The sequence below is a fragment of the Oncorhynchus kisutch genome, linkage group LG11 (assembly GCF_002021735.2).
Source record: "Oncorhynchus kisutch isolate 150728-3 linkage group LG11, Okis_V2, whole genome shotgun sequence".
Lineage (NCBI taxonomy): Eukaryota > Metazoa > Chordata > Actinopteri > Salmoniformes > Salmonidae > Oncorhynchus > Oncorhynchus kisutch.
In genome coordinates, this window is record NC_034184.2 from 86,512,887 (window position 1) to 86,529,408 (window position 16,522).

Consider the following 16,522-nt stretch of genomic DNA (forward strand, 5'->3'; position numbering starts at 1 on the left):
ACTATATCTTAATCTATATATAAAGGCTTACAACATGCGATGTTGCTTTATTTTTATTTTTTAAAATATATATATTTTTTTAAACATCCCATATGTTCTGCCACTTTTAACCCCTCATAGATTACAGCTCTCATCCTGCTCTGTGAAAACAGAGGACAAAATAAAGAAAGAAGCCATCTTCAATGAGAAGGGTTGTTATGTTGTCAGGTGTAACAAACTTCCGGACATCGATGTGGTTCCTACAGTTCTGAGAACGAGACAGATTCAACACAATGTAAAGTTGTCTTGAGATTTCTTGTATTTGTTTTTAAATGGTTAGACATTTTTTGTTATTTTTCTTTGCCGTAAATGTGATTCGATTGTGACGGACTGCACATGAACACCGTAGGACCAATCAGAATAAACACTGTAGGACCAATCAGAGTGAACACTGTAGGACCAATCAGAGTGAACACTGTAGGACCAATCAGAATGAGCACTGTAGGACCAATCAGAATGAACACTGTAGGACCAATCAGAATGAACACTGTAGGACCAATCAGAATGAACACTGTAGGACCAATCAGAATAAACACTGTAGGACCAATCAGCATGAACACTGCAGGACCAATCAGAATGAACACTGTAAGACCAATCAGCATGAACACTGTAGGACCAATCAGAATAAACACTGTAGGACCAATCAGCATGAACACTGCAGGACCAATCAGAATGAACACTGTAAGACCAATCAGCATGAACACTGTAGGACCAATCAGAATGAACACTGTAGGACCAATCAGAATAAACACTGTAGGACCAATCAGCATGAACACTGTAGGACCAATCAGCATGAACACTGTAGGACCAATCAGAATCTACAGATCAGTCAATGTCTGAAGAAGCCTGCAGTCTCCCAAAGCACAGAGCTTTATACTGTGTTTCTTCAACAGACCATGCAAACTAGTAGTATCCTATAAACTAACTTGCAATAAACACAATCTTGCCACTTTTTAAGCCCTTTTTCACAAGGACCAAAAAACCTTAAACAAATACATATCTACACTGAGTGGACAAAACATTATGAACACCTTCTCTCTCCATGACTCAGGTGAAAGCTACAATCCCTTATTGATGTCACTCGTTAAATCCACTTCAAATCAGTGCAGATGAAGGAGAGGAGACAGGTGGTTGAAGAAGGAATTTTAAGCCTTGAGACAATTGAGACATGGATTGTGTATGTGTGCCATTCAGAGGGTGAATGGAAAAGACAAAATATTTAAGTGCCTTTGAACGGGGTTTGGTAGTAGGTGCCAGGCGCTGGTTTGTGTCAAGAACTGCAAAGCAGCTGGGTTTTTCATGCTCAACAGTTTCCTGTGTGTATCAAGAATGGTCCACCACCCAAAGGACATCCAGCTAACTTGTCACAACTGTGGGAAGCATTGGAGTGAACATGGGCCAGCTTCCCTGTGGAACGCTTTCAACACCTTGTAGAGTCAACACGGACCAGCATCCCTGTGGAACGCTTTCAACACCTTGTAGAGTCAACATGGGCCAGCATCCCTGTGGAACGCTTTCAACACCTTGTAGAGTCAACATGGGCCAGCATCCCTGTGGAACGCTTTCAACACCTTGTAGAGTCAACATGGACCAGCATCCCTGTGGAACGCTTTCAACACCTTGTAGAGTCAACATGGGCCAGCATCCCTGTGGAACGCTTTCAACACCTTGTAGAGTCAACATGGACCAGCATCCCTGTGGAACGCTTTCAACACCTTGTAGAGTCAACATGGGCCAGCATCCCTGTGGAACGCTATACAACACCTTGTTGAGTCAACATGGGCCAGCATCCCTGTGGAACGCTTTCAACACCCTACGAATCGAGGCTGTTCTGAGGGGAAAAAGGGGGCGCAATTCAATATTAGGAAGGTGTTCTTAATGTTTTGTGCACTCAGTATATTTATCAATCATATGATGAACACATAAATAACAATTATTTGAAGTGGATAACATAAACTGTTAAATATATATGTATTCCATTTGTTTATATATATTTTAAATAAAAACGAAATCATGCTTTACCTGCAACAAAGACTAGTACTGGTTAAAATGTAGTGTCACATTTATAACTCGCCTCCCTTTGATTGCAACAGTCCGATGACTTCCTACACAAAACAATTAAGACACAGACTTCATCTCTTAACGACCGTCTATTTCACCCCCCCCCCCTCTCCACCACCCCTCCCCCTCTCCCCCCCCCTCATTATCTTCTTCTTCTGAGGTAAAGAAAAAGGTTGAATTGTTCAATACCTTTTTTTAAAGGCAATCACTCCTAAACCACATAACCACAGGTATCACATATTATCACCCCCTCCTCCCCCTGAATTCAACCCAAATACATTCAATACCAAGTGTCTTCTGAGATTCAATACAATCAAATTCTAGAATCAATTCTTTTTTTTTTGAGAGAGAATCAATTCAAGGACGCTTCCTTTCCAGTCTCACTGACATGCAAGCAGAGATTAGGCCCTCACAATAACAATAGGTGTTTTTTTATTTGACTAAACCAACTGATTTTCCTACTCTTCACAGCTTAGTGGTTTTAACATCGGAAGCAAAGAAGATAATTAAAGTAACTTGTCAACAAAATCCCATGCACAATTGTGTAATAATAATAATAATAATAATAATAATTGAATCCTTTGATTTAATAAATGACATAATTTATAAGACTTTTCATCTTTCAGTCACATAGAGCAAGCTTCGGCTTGCTACACAGTGTGGCTTCGTTCCTTAAATCCTACTGTCAATCTGCCTGCCCCCCCATCTAGTCAAATTAAGCTTGTCTTTCCTGTTGTATGATACAATAAAATAAACTTAAATCCTACTGTCAATCTGCCTGCCCCCCCATCTAGTCAAATTAAGCTTGTCTTTCCTGTTGTATGATACAATAAAATAAACCTATTTTAAAATAGTCAAAATGCTCAATAGACTAGACCCTTTGTTGGCAAAATATATATTCTTTCTTTAAAAAAATAAATCATATTGAACGTTTAATAAAATTTGGACAGAATTCTTTCATTATGATGAAATAAAATCGTTCTGATTTAATCCAGAATAAAAAGGGCTCTCCGTATTAATTTTCCTTCCTTTCAACTACAAGTCTATAACTGCAACCAACATAAACAAACAAAAAAACTAAAGCTACAACAACAAAAAATGGAAGGTGAAGGGTGAAGGTGGGAGGAGCTAAAGGAAGCTGTGATGAATGGTTATTTGTTAACAGAGTAAGACTGCCGTGTGACCGCGCTAGCACTGACAGCTAACGTTCGGTGCATCCGCTTTCCTGCAGCAAGGGGTGGTTAGAACCTCAGAACACTGGAACCTCAGAACACTGGGACCTCGGAACTCTGGAACCTCAGAACACTGGGACCTCAGAACACTGGGACCTCAGAACACTGGAACCTCAGAACACTGGGACCTCGGAACACTGGAACCTCAGAACACTGGGACCTCAGAACACTGGGACCTCAGAACACTGGGACCTTAGAACACTGGAACCTCAGAACACTGGGACCTCAGAACACTGGAACCTCAGAACTCAGAATGTGGGAACGTTGGAACGCGCAGCTCTCAGTCCTCTGGCCTTGCCGTGCTTACATCTCCCCATGAAGACGTCAGAGGGTAAAATAGTAAGGCAGCTGTTAGCTCCTGTCATCTATAAGTGCATCCCCACATTGGCCCAGTTAAAGTTAGTCAGTCAGTCAGTCCCTCTGTGTTCCTGCCAGGACAGGACAGAAGGACAGGACAAGCATTTCGCTACACCAGCAATAACATCTGCTAATATGTGTAAGTGACCAATAAAATGTGATTTGATTTTAATAGAAGGAGTGGCCTTGCACGAGCAGAGAGCTCACTGCTTGGGACAGCAGACATGTGTATTTCAATTACTTCATATTTTCTTGTGTGTGTGTGTGTGAGGTGTGTGTGTGTGTGTGTGAGGTGTGTGTGTGTGTGTGTGTGTGTGTGGTGTGTGTGTGTGTGTGTGTGTGTGTGTGAGGTGTGTGTGAGGTGTGTGTGTGTGTGTGTGTGTGTGTGTGTGTGTGTGTGTGTGTGTGTGTGTGTGTGTGTGTGTGTGTGTGTGTGTGTGTGTGTGTGTGTGTGTGTGTGTGTGTGTGTGTGTGTGTGTGTGTGTGTGTGTGTGTGTGTGTGTGTGTGTGTGTGTGTGTGTGTGTGTGGTGTGTGTGTGTGTGTGTGTGTGTGTGTGTGTGTGTGTGTGTGTGTGTGTGTGTGTGTGTGTGTGTGTGTGTGTGTGTGTTGTGTGTGTGTGTGGTGTGTGTGTGTGTGTGTGTGTGTGTGTGTGTGTGTGTGTGTGTGTGTGTGTGTGGTGTGTGTGTGTGTGTGTGTGGTGTGTGTGTGTGTGTGTGTGTGTGTGTGTGTGTGTGTGTGTGTGTGTGTGTGTGTTGACGTTTTCTGTTGTATTGTTTTTCCTATCTCCCTCAGACATATCATTTTGTTCTTTAACAGAACCCATAGGAGAGTATTATGATCAGGCAGGTCTGTGGACGGCCCTGGACAGCCTGCGGGTCCTTCTCTCCTGCCTCTCATGTTTCTCTCCTGTGTCACAAAGCTGCATTTCCATGCTCCTGTGGCCGCTTCCGATTCTGACTGACACCATTTTGATTTTTAAAAGGCTGGAGACGCTGCACCAGTTGCCACGGCATCACTGAGGGGTCAAACACAGTTCAGGTTGAGGTTTAATTGATTAGTTCTGAACTGATTGAATAAAATAACACACAGAAGGTCAACATCATGGCCTGCTCTTTAGGAACATAACAAACATGTTGTGTGGCTGTTTTTATTTTGTAAGAAGAGGTTACCTGAGACACAGGACCATCATGTCAGGAAGTGGACAAATATGATGGCTAGGCCGATATTCAACAGCATCACCATAGCAACCAGGATAGAGTTAGGAGCCTGCAAGGCAACACCAAGAAGAGTTAGTATCAAGGTCCCCCATGTCCATGTCGTGTTACTAATTGTGAATTAAAAGGTACAACTGATCCTAGATCAGCACTCCTACTTACATTCTCTTCACCCTGCCCGTCAGCCATCTCCATACTGGCCTTCTTGGTCTCTGCCAGGCTCTTTGGTTTCAGCGAATCCTGCTTCCTGAGTTTGCTCTGCTCACCTGTGGGCGTCGGCTTGAGGGTGAAATTCCGGAACGACTTGGGGGGTGGCGGGGCCATCCGTGCCAGGGTCAGTTGACTGGGCTCCTCGTCCTCCTCAGGCTCAGGTTCCGGGGGCAGGGGTCCCCTGGAGGGGGCTTTCACGTAGTAGCTATGGTACTGGGAGTGGAGTTGTCCCATTTCATTAACAGGACCCGTCTGCAGAGCAGCAGCCTGGGGAGGTGGTACGTTGGTGGGGCCGGGCTCCGGGGCCTTGGGGGGTCTGGCTGAAGCCTGGTGTATTACATGGGAAGAGGGAGCAGCAGCTGTGGGCGGCTCGGCAGCGATGGACACCCTCTCCTCTTTACTCAACTTCCTGCTCAGCCGCTCCTCCTTGCTGCTCTTACGGACCGGCTTCTCCTCTTTGCTGACCTTGCGACTGTGTGATGATTCGTCCTTGCTGATCTTGCGGGAGGCGGAGGTGGAGACGCTGTTGCTGTGCGGTCTCTTCTTGCTGTGGGGCGAGGGGGGAGGGGTGGGCCCGGGGGTCTGGGCGGTGCTGGGAGGGGTGGGCCCGGGGGTCTGGGCAGGGCTGGTGGGGCTGTCTTTCTCCTTCTCTTCGGGAGGATCCTTGGGGATCTTCACTGGATCCATGAACGCCTGCTTGATATAGTCAGGACCTATAAGGGGAGACAGACAGAGACACAACTCATGTTTATGCAATTAACACACTCTTACATGTATAATGTCCCATGTAATATGTAATATGTCATGTGTAATCAACATGTGTACAGTACATGTACGCAGTGAATTCTCAATTTTTAGGGTGGCTGCAGTAACAGGGATTGCTTTTCAAGTAGCACACATTAGCCATTAATCTGTGTATGGGTAGTGAAAAAACACACACACACACACACACACACACACACACACACACACACACACACACACACACACACACACACACACACACACACACACACACACACACACACACACACACACACCCTTCCCCCATACACAAATATCCCATTAAAGAGAAGCTCTCTACCGGCCAACGATGACATGAGAGATTATAAATCTATCCCAGAGTGCCAGATCATGTGATCTGTGACCCAGATTGGGTGAACAGAACAGAGCACAGCTATCTGTTATCCACTGCTCCTGTCTAGAACCCAGATTAGGATAACAGAACAGAACATTGCACGACTATCTGCTATCCACTGCTCCTGTCTAGATACCAGATTAGGAGAATAGAACAGAACATTGCACAGCTATCTGCTATCCACTGCTCCTGTCTAGAACCCAGATTAGGATAATAGAACAGAACATTGCACGACTATCTGTTATCCACTGCTCCTGTCTAGATGTCAGAGGCATGGCATGCATTTAGAGCAGCAGACCCAACCCAACAAAGAGAATATGCTGTAACTTAATGCTGTAGATAGATAGAATCAGGTCAGAATGTATTGGCACTCTTGATAACGGTGAGTCAAAGAATAATCTAAAATAAATAATGCATTAATTATTTTATACTAATACAAGTCCAAATTATACCTCTGTTTTCAATATGTTTCAATGCCTCACCTTGTGAGGATAACTGCACTGAGCCGTTTTCAAAACATTGTCTGAGATTGGAGAACACATTGGGAGGGATCTGAGACCATTCCTCCAGACAGAATCTTCCCTGATCTTTCAAAACCTGAATTTATGGACTGCCTCGTCAATTCAAAACCACAGGATTTCAATGGGGTTCAAGTCCGGAGACTGAGAAGACCATTGCAAAATGTACATTTATCTATTTTATTTCTATATATATATATATTTAATTTTTTAGTTTTATTCATTTATTTATATTCACTTATATATATATATATATATATTTTATGCTTGCTTGGGGTTATTGTCCTGCTGAAAGATCCACTTCAGCCCCTTTACTGGGTTCAAGGTCATGATGCCATTGACCTTTAACCTTGGGCTCCCGAGTGGCGCAGCAGTCTAAGGCACTGCATCTCAGCGCTAGAGAGGTCACTACAGTCTCCGGTTCGAATCCAGGCTGCATCACATCTGGCCGTGATTGGGAGTCCCATAGGGTGGCGCACAATTGTCATCTGGGTTTGGCTGGGGTAGGCCATCTTTGTAAATAAGAATTTGTTCTTAATTGACTAGCCCAGTTAAATAAAGGGCCCCAGGACCAGTGGAACCAAATGTGCCCTGTTTCAAGAACAGGGGAGGAATTTGAATGTTTTGGGATCAAAATTTGAAATTGTGTTTTATTTTTTACATTGGATAAGAGTAGAGACTCTAGAAAATAGTATATCGTACATTACGAACACCACGTGGAAATAAGGATCTATAAGACCCCTATATCACTCTGTAGATAACGAGGGCATGCAACAGACCCTTCCTGTTCTCATATGCTACGGAAACACAAAAGGTACACACTTCAGCTTTGCTTAATAGAGAATAATCCCCCGTTGTTACATTGCTGTGTTATGTATAGGACAGATAACAGGGAAGGTGGCTGTGTTATGTATTGGACAGATAACAGGGAAGGTGGCTGTGTGTTATGTATAGGACAGATAACAGGGAAGGTGGCTGTGTTACGTATTGGACAGATAACAGGGAAGGTGGCTGTGTTATGTATTGGGCAGATAACAGGGAAGGTGGCCCTGTGTTATGTATAGGACAGATAACAGGGAAGGTGGCTCTGTGTTATGTATAGGACAGATAACAGGGAAGGTGGCTCTGTGTTATGTATTGGACAGATAACAGGGAAGGTGGCTGTGTTATGTATTGGACAGATAACAGGGAAGGTGGCTCTGTGTTATGTATTGGACAGATAACAGGGAAGGTGGCTCTGTGTTATGTATTGGACAGATAACAGGGAAGGTGGCTCTGTGTTATGTATAGGACAGATAACAGGGAAGGTGGCTGTGTTATGTATTGGACAGATAACAGGGAAGGTGGCCCTGTGTTATGTATTGGGCAGATAACAGGGAAGGTGGCTCTGTGTTATGTATTGGACAGATAACAGGGAAGGTGGCTCTGTGTTATGTATTGGGCAGATAACAGGGAAGGTGGCTCTGTGTTATGTATTGGACAGATAACAGGGAAGGTGGCTCTGTGTTATGTATTGGACAGATAACAGGGAAGGTGGCTCTGTGTTATGTATTGGGCAGATAACAGGGAAGGTGGCTCTGTGTTATGTATTGGACAGATAACAGGGAAGGTGGCTGTGTTATGTATTGGACAGATAACAGGGAAGGTGGCTCTGTGTTATGTATTGGGCAGATAACAGGGAAGGTGGCTCTGTGTTATGTATTGGACAGATAACAGGGAAGGTGGCCCTGTGTTATGCATTGGACAGATAACAGGGAAGGTGGCCCTGTGTTATGCATTGGACAGATAACAGGGAAGGTGGCCCTGTGTTATGCATTGGACAGATAACAGGGAAGGTGGCCCTGTGTTATGTATTGGGCAGATAACAGGGAAGGTGGCCCTGTGTTATGTATTGGGCAGATAACAGGGAAGGTGGCTGTGTTATGTATTGGGCAGATAACAGGGAAGGTGGCTCTGTGTTATGTATAGGACAGATAACAGGGAAGGTGCCCTGTGTTATGTATTGGACAGATAACAGGGAAGGTGGCCCTGTGTTATGTATTGGACAGATAACAGGGAAGGTGGCCCTGTGTTATGTATTGGGCAGATAACAGGGAAGGTGGCTGTGTTATGTATTGGGCAGATAACAGGGAAGGTGGCCCTGTGTTATGTATAGGACAGATAACAGGGAAGGTGCCCTGTGTTATGTATTGGACAGATAACAGGGAAGGTGGCCCTGTGTTATGTATTGGACAGATAACAGGGAAGGTGGCCCTGTGTTATGTATTGGGCAGATAACAGGGAAGGTGGCCCTGTGTTATGTATAGGACAGATAACAGGGAAGGTGGCCCTGTGTTATGTATAGGACAGATAACAGGGAAGGTGGCCCTGTGTTATGCATTGGACAGATAACAGGGAAGGTGGCCCTGTGTTATGTATTGGGCAGATAACAGGGAAGGTGGCCCTGTGTTATGTATAGGACAGATAACAGGGAAGGTGGCCCTGTGTTATGTATTGGACAGATAACAGGGAAGGTGGCTCTGTGTTATGTATTGGGCAGATAACAGGGAAGGTGGCTGTGTTATGTATTGGACAGATAACAGGGAAGGTGGCTCTGTGTTATGTATTGGACAGATAACAGGGAAGGTGGCCCTGTGTTATGCATTGGGCAGATAACAGGGAAGGTGGCTGTGTTATGTATTGGGCAGATAACAGGGAAGGTGGCCCTGTGTTATGTATTGGGCAGATAACAGGGAAGGTGGCTGTGTTATGTATTGGACAGATAACAGGGAAGGTGGCTGTGTTATGTATTGGACAGATAACAGGGAAGGTGGCCCTGTGTTATGTATTGGGCAGATAACAGGGAAGGTGGCCCTGTGTTATGTATAGGACAGATAACAGGGAAGGTGGCTGTGTTATGTATTGGACAGATAACAGGGAAGGTGGCCCTGTGTTATGTATTGGGCAGATAACAGGGAAGGTGGCTGTGTTATGTATTGGGCAGATAACAGGGAAGGTGGCTCTGTGTTATGTTTGGGCCTCACGGTGCAGCTGCACTGCCAGACAGGGTTTGGGTCTCATGGTGCAGCTGCACTGCCAGAAAGGGTTTGGGCCTCATGGTGCAGCTGCACTGCTGCCAGAAAGGGTTTGGGCCTCATGGTGCAGCTGCACTGCCAGAAAGGGTTTGGGTCTCATGGTGCAGCTGCACTGCCAGAAAGGGTTTGGGCCTCACGGTGCAGCTGCACTGCCAGAAAGGGTTTGGGCCTCACGGTGCAAACGGTTCAGCACCTGTACTTCCATTACTGTACCACAACGTTAACGACAATGACGCAGTGGTGAAGAGTCGACTCCAAAATAATTGATTCCTCGACTCCTAGCACATCGACTCCCGGGATATCGACCTCCATTTCTGAGTGTCAAGATTCGATTCCACTAGGAATCGACTCCTAGCACATCGACTCCCGGGGTATCGACTCCCATTTCTGAGTGTCAAGATTCGATTCCACTAGGCAGACAGTATCAGAGCTGTGCACTAGACGTATCTATTGACCATCAAAAGCTCTATCTAAAAATGTCTTGGCTTGCAATGTCTCGCAACTTCAGTAAAGCATCAGGGTCTATCATCACTGAAAAGGCTAGGATACTCTAAACACAACAGGCCGAAGACTGAACACACACTCGCCTCATTTAGGGCTAGAGGTTTCACTCTCGACAAGATGTGTCCAAAAAAGCCCACTGGGTTATTTTGGACTCAAGCTTGTTGCCCGCCTTCCCGCTTTTGGGACCACGACTCCCGCTGATAGGGCGCAGACATGAGCATCTCTCCATTATATACAGATCTCTGGTAAAGAGCAAGAGCAGGCGAGCCAGTGGGGGGGTGAGAGGAGGGGTCAGGCAGAAAGAATATCTTGCTAATCTGTATCTCCGATGTCTTGTCTTGCATGCCTCGCAAATTCACCCAAGTAGCGTAAGGTTCGCCTCTTCCTCTCTGTTTAAAAATAAATAAATGACACAACATTCCCCAGGCCTTTAAAGCCTACTGTCTAGTTGGGCTTTAACATGGAAAACAACATGTTTTGTGATAACTGCAATGTGAGTTCAATTTTGTGGGGGATTTTTTTGTTGACGTTAAGCCATTGTTTTTACTCTTTACTGTGGCTCATTCATCTCGTAACGTTCTAATTTCTGGTACAGTTACAAGTTATCTTTGAAATACATCATCTTCCCTTGCAGACCCTGCTGTTGTGTCCAGATAAAATGCAGTCATTGCTAGTTGCGCACACACACACACACACACACGTTAGCAGGAAGCAAACAGATAAACCCCACAAAGTGCCGCGCTTCATGTGCAGATGGATCCGACCAATAAGAGAGCGAGAGCGAGAGCGAGAGCGAGAGCGAGAGCGAGAGAGAGAGAGAGAGACAGAGAGAGAGAGAGAGAGAGAGAGAGAGAGAGAGAGACAGAGAGAGAGAGACAGACAGACAGACAGACAGACAGAGAGAGACAGAGAGAGAGAGAGAGAGAGAGAGAGAGAGAGAGAGAGAGAGAGAGAGAGATATGGAAGGTCATCTGAGTTAAAGACCTACAACAGCGGAAATCCACTGTTTTGAGCTGAAAGACGATGGCCAGGGCTTACCCATGATGTTGTACAACGATTTAACTCAATAACTCATCATTTTAAGTATGATATATTTTTGGTCTTAAAGTGGGGGAAATCTGAAGTGGGAAACTTGTGGAAATCCGTGTCAAAGCTGTGTCACTCCCGATAAACTGACGTGCAAAGTTATAACAACTATGCGTCTGACGAGGCCTGGTTTTAGTTAACTTAACACCTAATTTACATGTGGGATGCTTACTTCCTGTTTCGTACTAGTTGCTACTGGCTTCCTGCTGTTTGCAGTACACCTCAACCAAGAGCTTTGTTGGATGGGCTGATGGTGAATCCACAGAGTTTCTAAACCATCTTTGGCGAAACGGTGAGTAGCTAACTAGTAGCTAACTAGCTAAGTTTGCTATCTCTTCTCGCTATAAATTGAGTGTTCACTTAGCCAAGTAGCCATGGATGTGTCTCTGGGTAGGGGGAGAGATGTGTCTCTGGGTAGGGGGGAGAGATGTGTCTCTGGGTAGGGGGGAGAGAGGTGTCTCTGGGTAGGGGGGAGAGAGGTGTCTCTGGGTAGGGGGGAGAGAGGTGTCTCTGGGTAGGGGGGAGAGATGTGTCTCTGGGTAGGGGGGAGAGATGTGTCTCTGGGTAGGGGGAGAGGTGTGTCTCTTTGTTGACAACAGCTGATGTACAATCTCTAATGTTACGGAAGTCTCAAGGTCTTCCTCAACCTGAGGTAGAATACCTAATGATAAGCTCTAGACCACACAATTTAACAAGAGAGTTTTCATATATATACTGTATTTCGTAGCTGTCTATTTTCCACCACAATCCGACGCTGGCACTAAGACCGCACTCAACGAGCTGTATAAGGCCATAAGCAAACAAGAACATGCACATCCAGAGGTAGAGCCCCTAGTGGTTGGTGACTTTAATGCAGGGAAATTGACATCCGTTTTATTTTATCAGCATGCCACCTGTTCATTCACCTTTAGTCCACACATAGAAATCCATACAAAGCTCTCCCCTACCCTCCCTTGGGCAAATCTAACGCTATCCTTCTGATTCCTGCTAACAAGTCATTAAAAAAATTAAAAAATAAAACAGGAAGTACCAGCGCTCTATACAGCAGTGGTCTAATGAAGCGGATGCTAAGCTAAAGGACTGTTTTGCTAGCACAGACTGGAATATGTTCCGGGATTCATCTGATAACATGGAGGAGTACAGGATGGAGTCTCCGTACTCAGAGCACACGCTGACCGAAGTGTCTTCACTGACATTTTCAGACCACCAGAGTCCCTGTGTCCAAGAACGCCAAGGTAATCTGTCTAAATGAGCACTCACATCTGTAGCGATGAAATGCTTTGAAAGGCCGGTCATGGCCTCACATCAACACCATCATCCCAGACACCCTGGACTCTAATTTGAAAAAAAGTATCAAACCCTACAAAACATTTCCATCTCTCTCTCTCTCCCTACAAAACATTTCCATCTCTCTCTCTCTCCCTACAAAACATTTCCATCTCTCTCTCTCTCCCTACAAAACATTTCCATCTCTCTCTCTCTCCCTACAAAACATTTCCATCTCTCTCTCTCTCCCTACAAAACATTTCCATCTCTCTCTCTCTCCCTACAAAACATTTCCATCTCTCTCTCTCTCCCTACAAAACATTTCCATCTCTCTCTCTCTCCCTACAAAACATTTCCATCTCTCTCTCTCTCCCTACAAAACATTTCCATAAATTCCAATCCACAAATAAATAAACAAATCTAGAAATGTCGTAAGAAATCCAATTAACAACCCAAAATAGCACTGTAACTGTCACGATCGTCGTCAAGGAGTGTCACGATCGTCGTCAAGGAGATGACTGGACCAAGGTGCAGCGTGGTAAGCGTTAATTATTTTATTTTAAATGTCGTCAACAAGACAATAAACATCTAAACGAACGTGAAGCTCTTTAAGGCTTTACATGCCACTAACAAAGACAACAACCCACAAATGAGAAAAGGAAAAAAGGCTGCCTAAGTATGATTCCCAATCAGAGACAACGATAGACAGGTGTCCCTGATTGAGAATCATACCCGGCCAAAAACAAAGAACCAGAAAACATAGACTTTCCCACCCGAGTCATACCCTGACCAAACAGACATAGATAATAAAAGGATCTCTACGGTCAGGGCGTGACAGTAACAGTAATCCAAATGCAATTTTTACTTATTCACACTACTTCCTGTCCAGTCGTATGGTCTAATTCCTGTCCAGTCATATGGTCTATTTCCTGTCAAGTCATATGGTCTATTTCCTGTCCAGTCGTATAGTCTATCACATTAGATGTTATTTCTATTTCCTGTCCAGTCATATGGTCTATTTCCTGTCCAGTCATATGGTCTATCACATTAGATGTTATTTCTATTTCCTGTCCAGTCATGTGGTCTATCTCATTAGATGTTCTTTCTATTTCTTGTCCAGTCATATGTCTATCTCATTAGATGTTCTGTCTATTTCCTGTCCAGTCACATGGTCTATCTCATTAGATGTTCTGTCTATTTCCTGTCCAGTCATATGGTCTATCACATTAGATGTTCTTTCTATTTCCTGTCCAGTCATATGGTCTATCACATTAGATGTTCTTTCTATTTCCTGTCCAGTCACATGGTCTATCACATTAGATGTTCTGTCTATTTCCTGTCCAGTCATATGGTCTATCACATTAGATGTTCTTTCTATTTCCTGTCCAGTCACATGGTCTATCACATTAGATGTTATTTATATTTCCTGTCCAGTCATATGGTCTATTTCCTGTCCAGTCATATGGTCTATTTCCTGTCCAGTCATATGGTCTATTTCCTGTCCAGTCATATGGTCTATTTCCTGTCCAGTCATATGGTCTATTTCCTGTCCAGTCATATGGTCTATTTCCTGTCCAGTCACATGGTCTATTTCCTGTCCAGTCACATGGTCTATTTCCTGTCCAGTCACATGGTCTATCACATTAGATGTTATTTATATTTCCTGTCCAGTCATATGGTCTATTTCCTGTCCAGTCATATGGTCTATTTCCTGTCCAGTCATATGGTCTATTTCCTGTCCAGTCACATGGTCTATCACATTAGATGTTATTTATATTTCCTGTCCAGTCATATGGTCTATTTCCTGTCCAGTCACATGGTCTATTTCCTGTCCAGTCACATGGTCTATCACATTAGATGTTATTTTAATTTTTTTCTTGAAGGTGGATTTACTTTTAGCCTGATAAATATGGATTGGTAAAGAGTTCCATTCAGCTATGGCTCTATATAAAACTGTGAATGGTGTGTATAGACAGTATGTGAATAGAAAATATGTGTATAACAGTTGTATAACAGTTATAACATTGTAGGATGTTGACTACATGACTACAATACAGTATATACATATGAAGTGGGTAAAACAGTATGTAAATATTATTAAAGTGACCAGTGTTCACTAACCAGTGTACATTACATTGAACCACGTCTATCTTTATATCCCAGACAAAATTCAACACAATCACAATCGCTTGTTGTATTCTAATCGTTTTAAGCATATTTTAACACAGGCGTAACACCTAACAAACACTTTGTACTTAAAAAAAAACACCTTTAACATAGGGCCTTTTCTTACCTCATATCCCAGTGTTAATGCCTGGGAAGAAAACCCCTTGAATTTGCTCAACTTGCCTTTGGCTCAATCATTGGCTCAATTTACCCCATGGCAAACATTTTGACTATATTAACCCACACAGATACGAAGGATGTTCTTTCATTCTAGGTTTTAAGAACATCATATTGAAGATTATAGAGGCCCCACATGATTCTGGAGACATGGTTTGCACGGCAGCACTACAGTAGCAAGCAATTGTAGCAGTAGCTAGCTTGTAGCAGTAGCTACCTTGTAGCAGTAGCTAGCTTGTAGCAGTAGTTAGCTTGTAGCAGTAGCTACCTTGTAGCAGTGGCTAGCTTGTAGCAGTGGCTACCTTGTAGCAGTAGCTAGCTTGTAGCAGTAGTTAGCTTGTAGCAGTAGCTAGCTTGTATCAGTAGCTAGCTTGTAGCAGTAGTTAGCTTGTAGCAGTAGTTAGCTTGTATCAGTAGCTAGCTTGTAGCAGTAGTTAGCTTGTAGCAGTAGCTACCTTGTATCAGTAGCTAGCTTGTAGCAGTAGCTAGCTTGTAGCAGTAGCTACCTTGTAGCAGTAGCTAGCTTGTAGCAGTAGTTAGCTTGTAGCAGTAGCTACCTTGTAGCAGTGGCTAGCTTGTAGCAGTGGCTAGCTTGTAGCAGTGGCTACCTTGTAGCAGTGGCTAGCTTGTAGCAGTAGCTACCTTGTAGCAGTAGCTAGCTTGTAGCAGTAGCTACCTTGTATCAGTAGCTACCTTGTAGCAGTAGCTACCTTGTATCAGTAGCTACCTTGTAGCAGTAGCTAGCTTGTATCAGTAGCTACCTTGTAGCAGTAGCTAGCTAACTGTACAGTGAAGTAATTATTATTATTTTTTTTTTTTACCAGTACTAACATTACTGCACCACCTTTCATTACCAAACGTGAAGCTGTCTCCCAAACTGTACGGTGTCGATACATAGTTATATAAAGGTTAAATAAAGAAATGAGCAGTTAAACGGAATGAAATTTGAAATTTGATTTGATGTGCTTTGCTGGCCAATATGATACAACATGCTGCAAAGTAACATCAGAAACGTACATAGTACAGTTCAGGTAAAGAGAGACCATTATTATATGTTATTTAGTTAGTTAGCTTGCTTTCAAAGTAGAGAGATTGTTAAGTCCGTGTGTAACGTCTGTAGCTAGTGAAATTCATTCCTTCCTCACTTTTGAAACTTCTGTGTTTAGCAGAGTAACTTTCTGTCCTATCCAAGAGGAACCAAATGCGAGAAGCACTATTGTAGTTCCCCCTTTTTTTTTTTTTTTTTACAATTTTCCCTTCGTTTACCCAGATTAACACCCGGCTGATATGACTAGCCACAGAAGTGGAACCGTGGTCAGACAGATGTCTTCCTCTCTGTGGAGAGTGGCGTTTTGAATGTCATTGTATGTCTTGTCAAGTTAATAGAAATTATACTACACATAGATCCATGCCAGACAGACAAGGTGTCTATTCACTAACTATTCACCAACTCCACCTCGTGTCAACGTGTGTCAGGAG

The 16,522-nt window shown here is 43.8% G+C and overlaps 1 protein-coding gene across 1 annotated transcript in view; it reads right to left on the bottom strand.

The window, feature by feature from the left end:
• Positions 1–4,387: 4,387 nt before the first annotated feature.
• The window catches only part of LOC109876606 (junctophilin-1-like), a 257,329-nt gene continuing 245,194 nt past the window's right edge, over positions 4,388–16,522 (bottom strand). The window contains exons 3-5 of the mRNA XM_031836442.1: positions 5,067–5,827; positions 4,860–4,956; positions 4,388–4,705 (exon numbers count right to left, since the gene is read on the bottom strand). Of these exons, the coding sequence (XP_031692302.1) occupies positions 4,876–4,956; positions 5,067–5,827 (842 nt within the window). The 3' untranslated portion in view covers positions 4,388–4,705; positions 4,860–4,875. The remainder of the gene's footprint in view (positions 4,706–4,859; positions 4,957–5,066; positions 5,828–16,522) is intronic.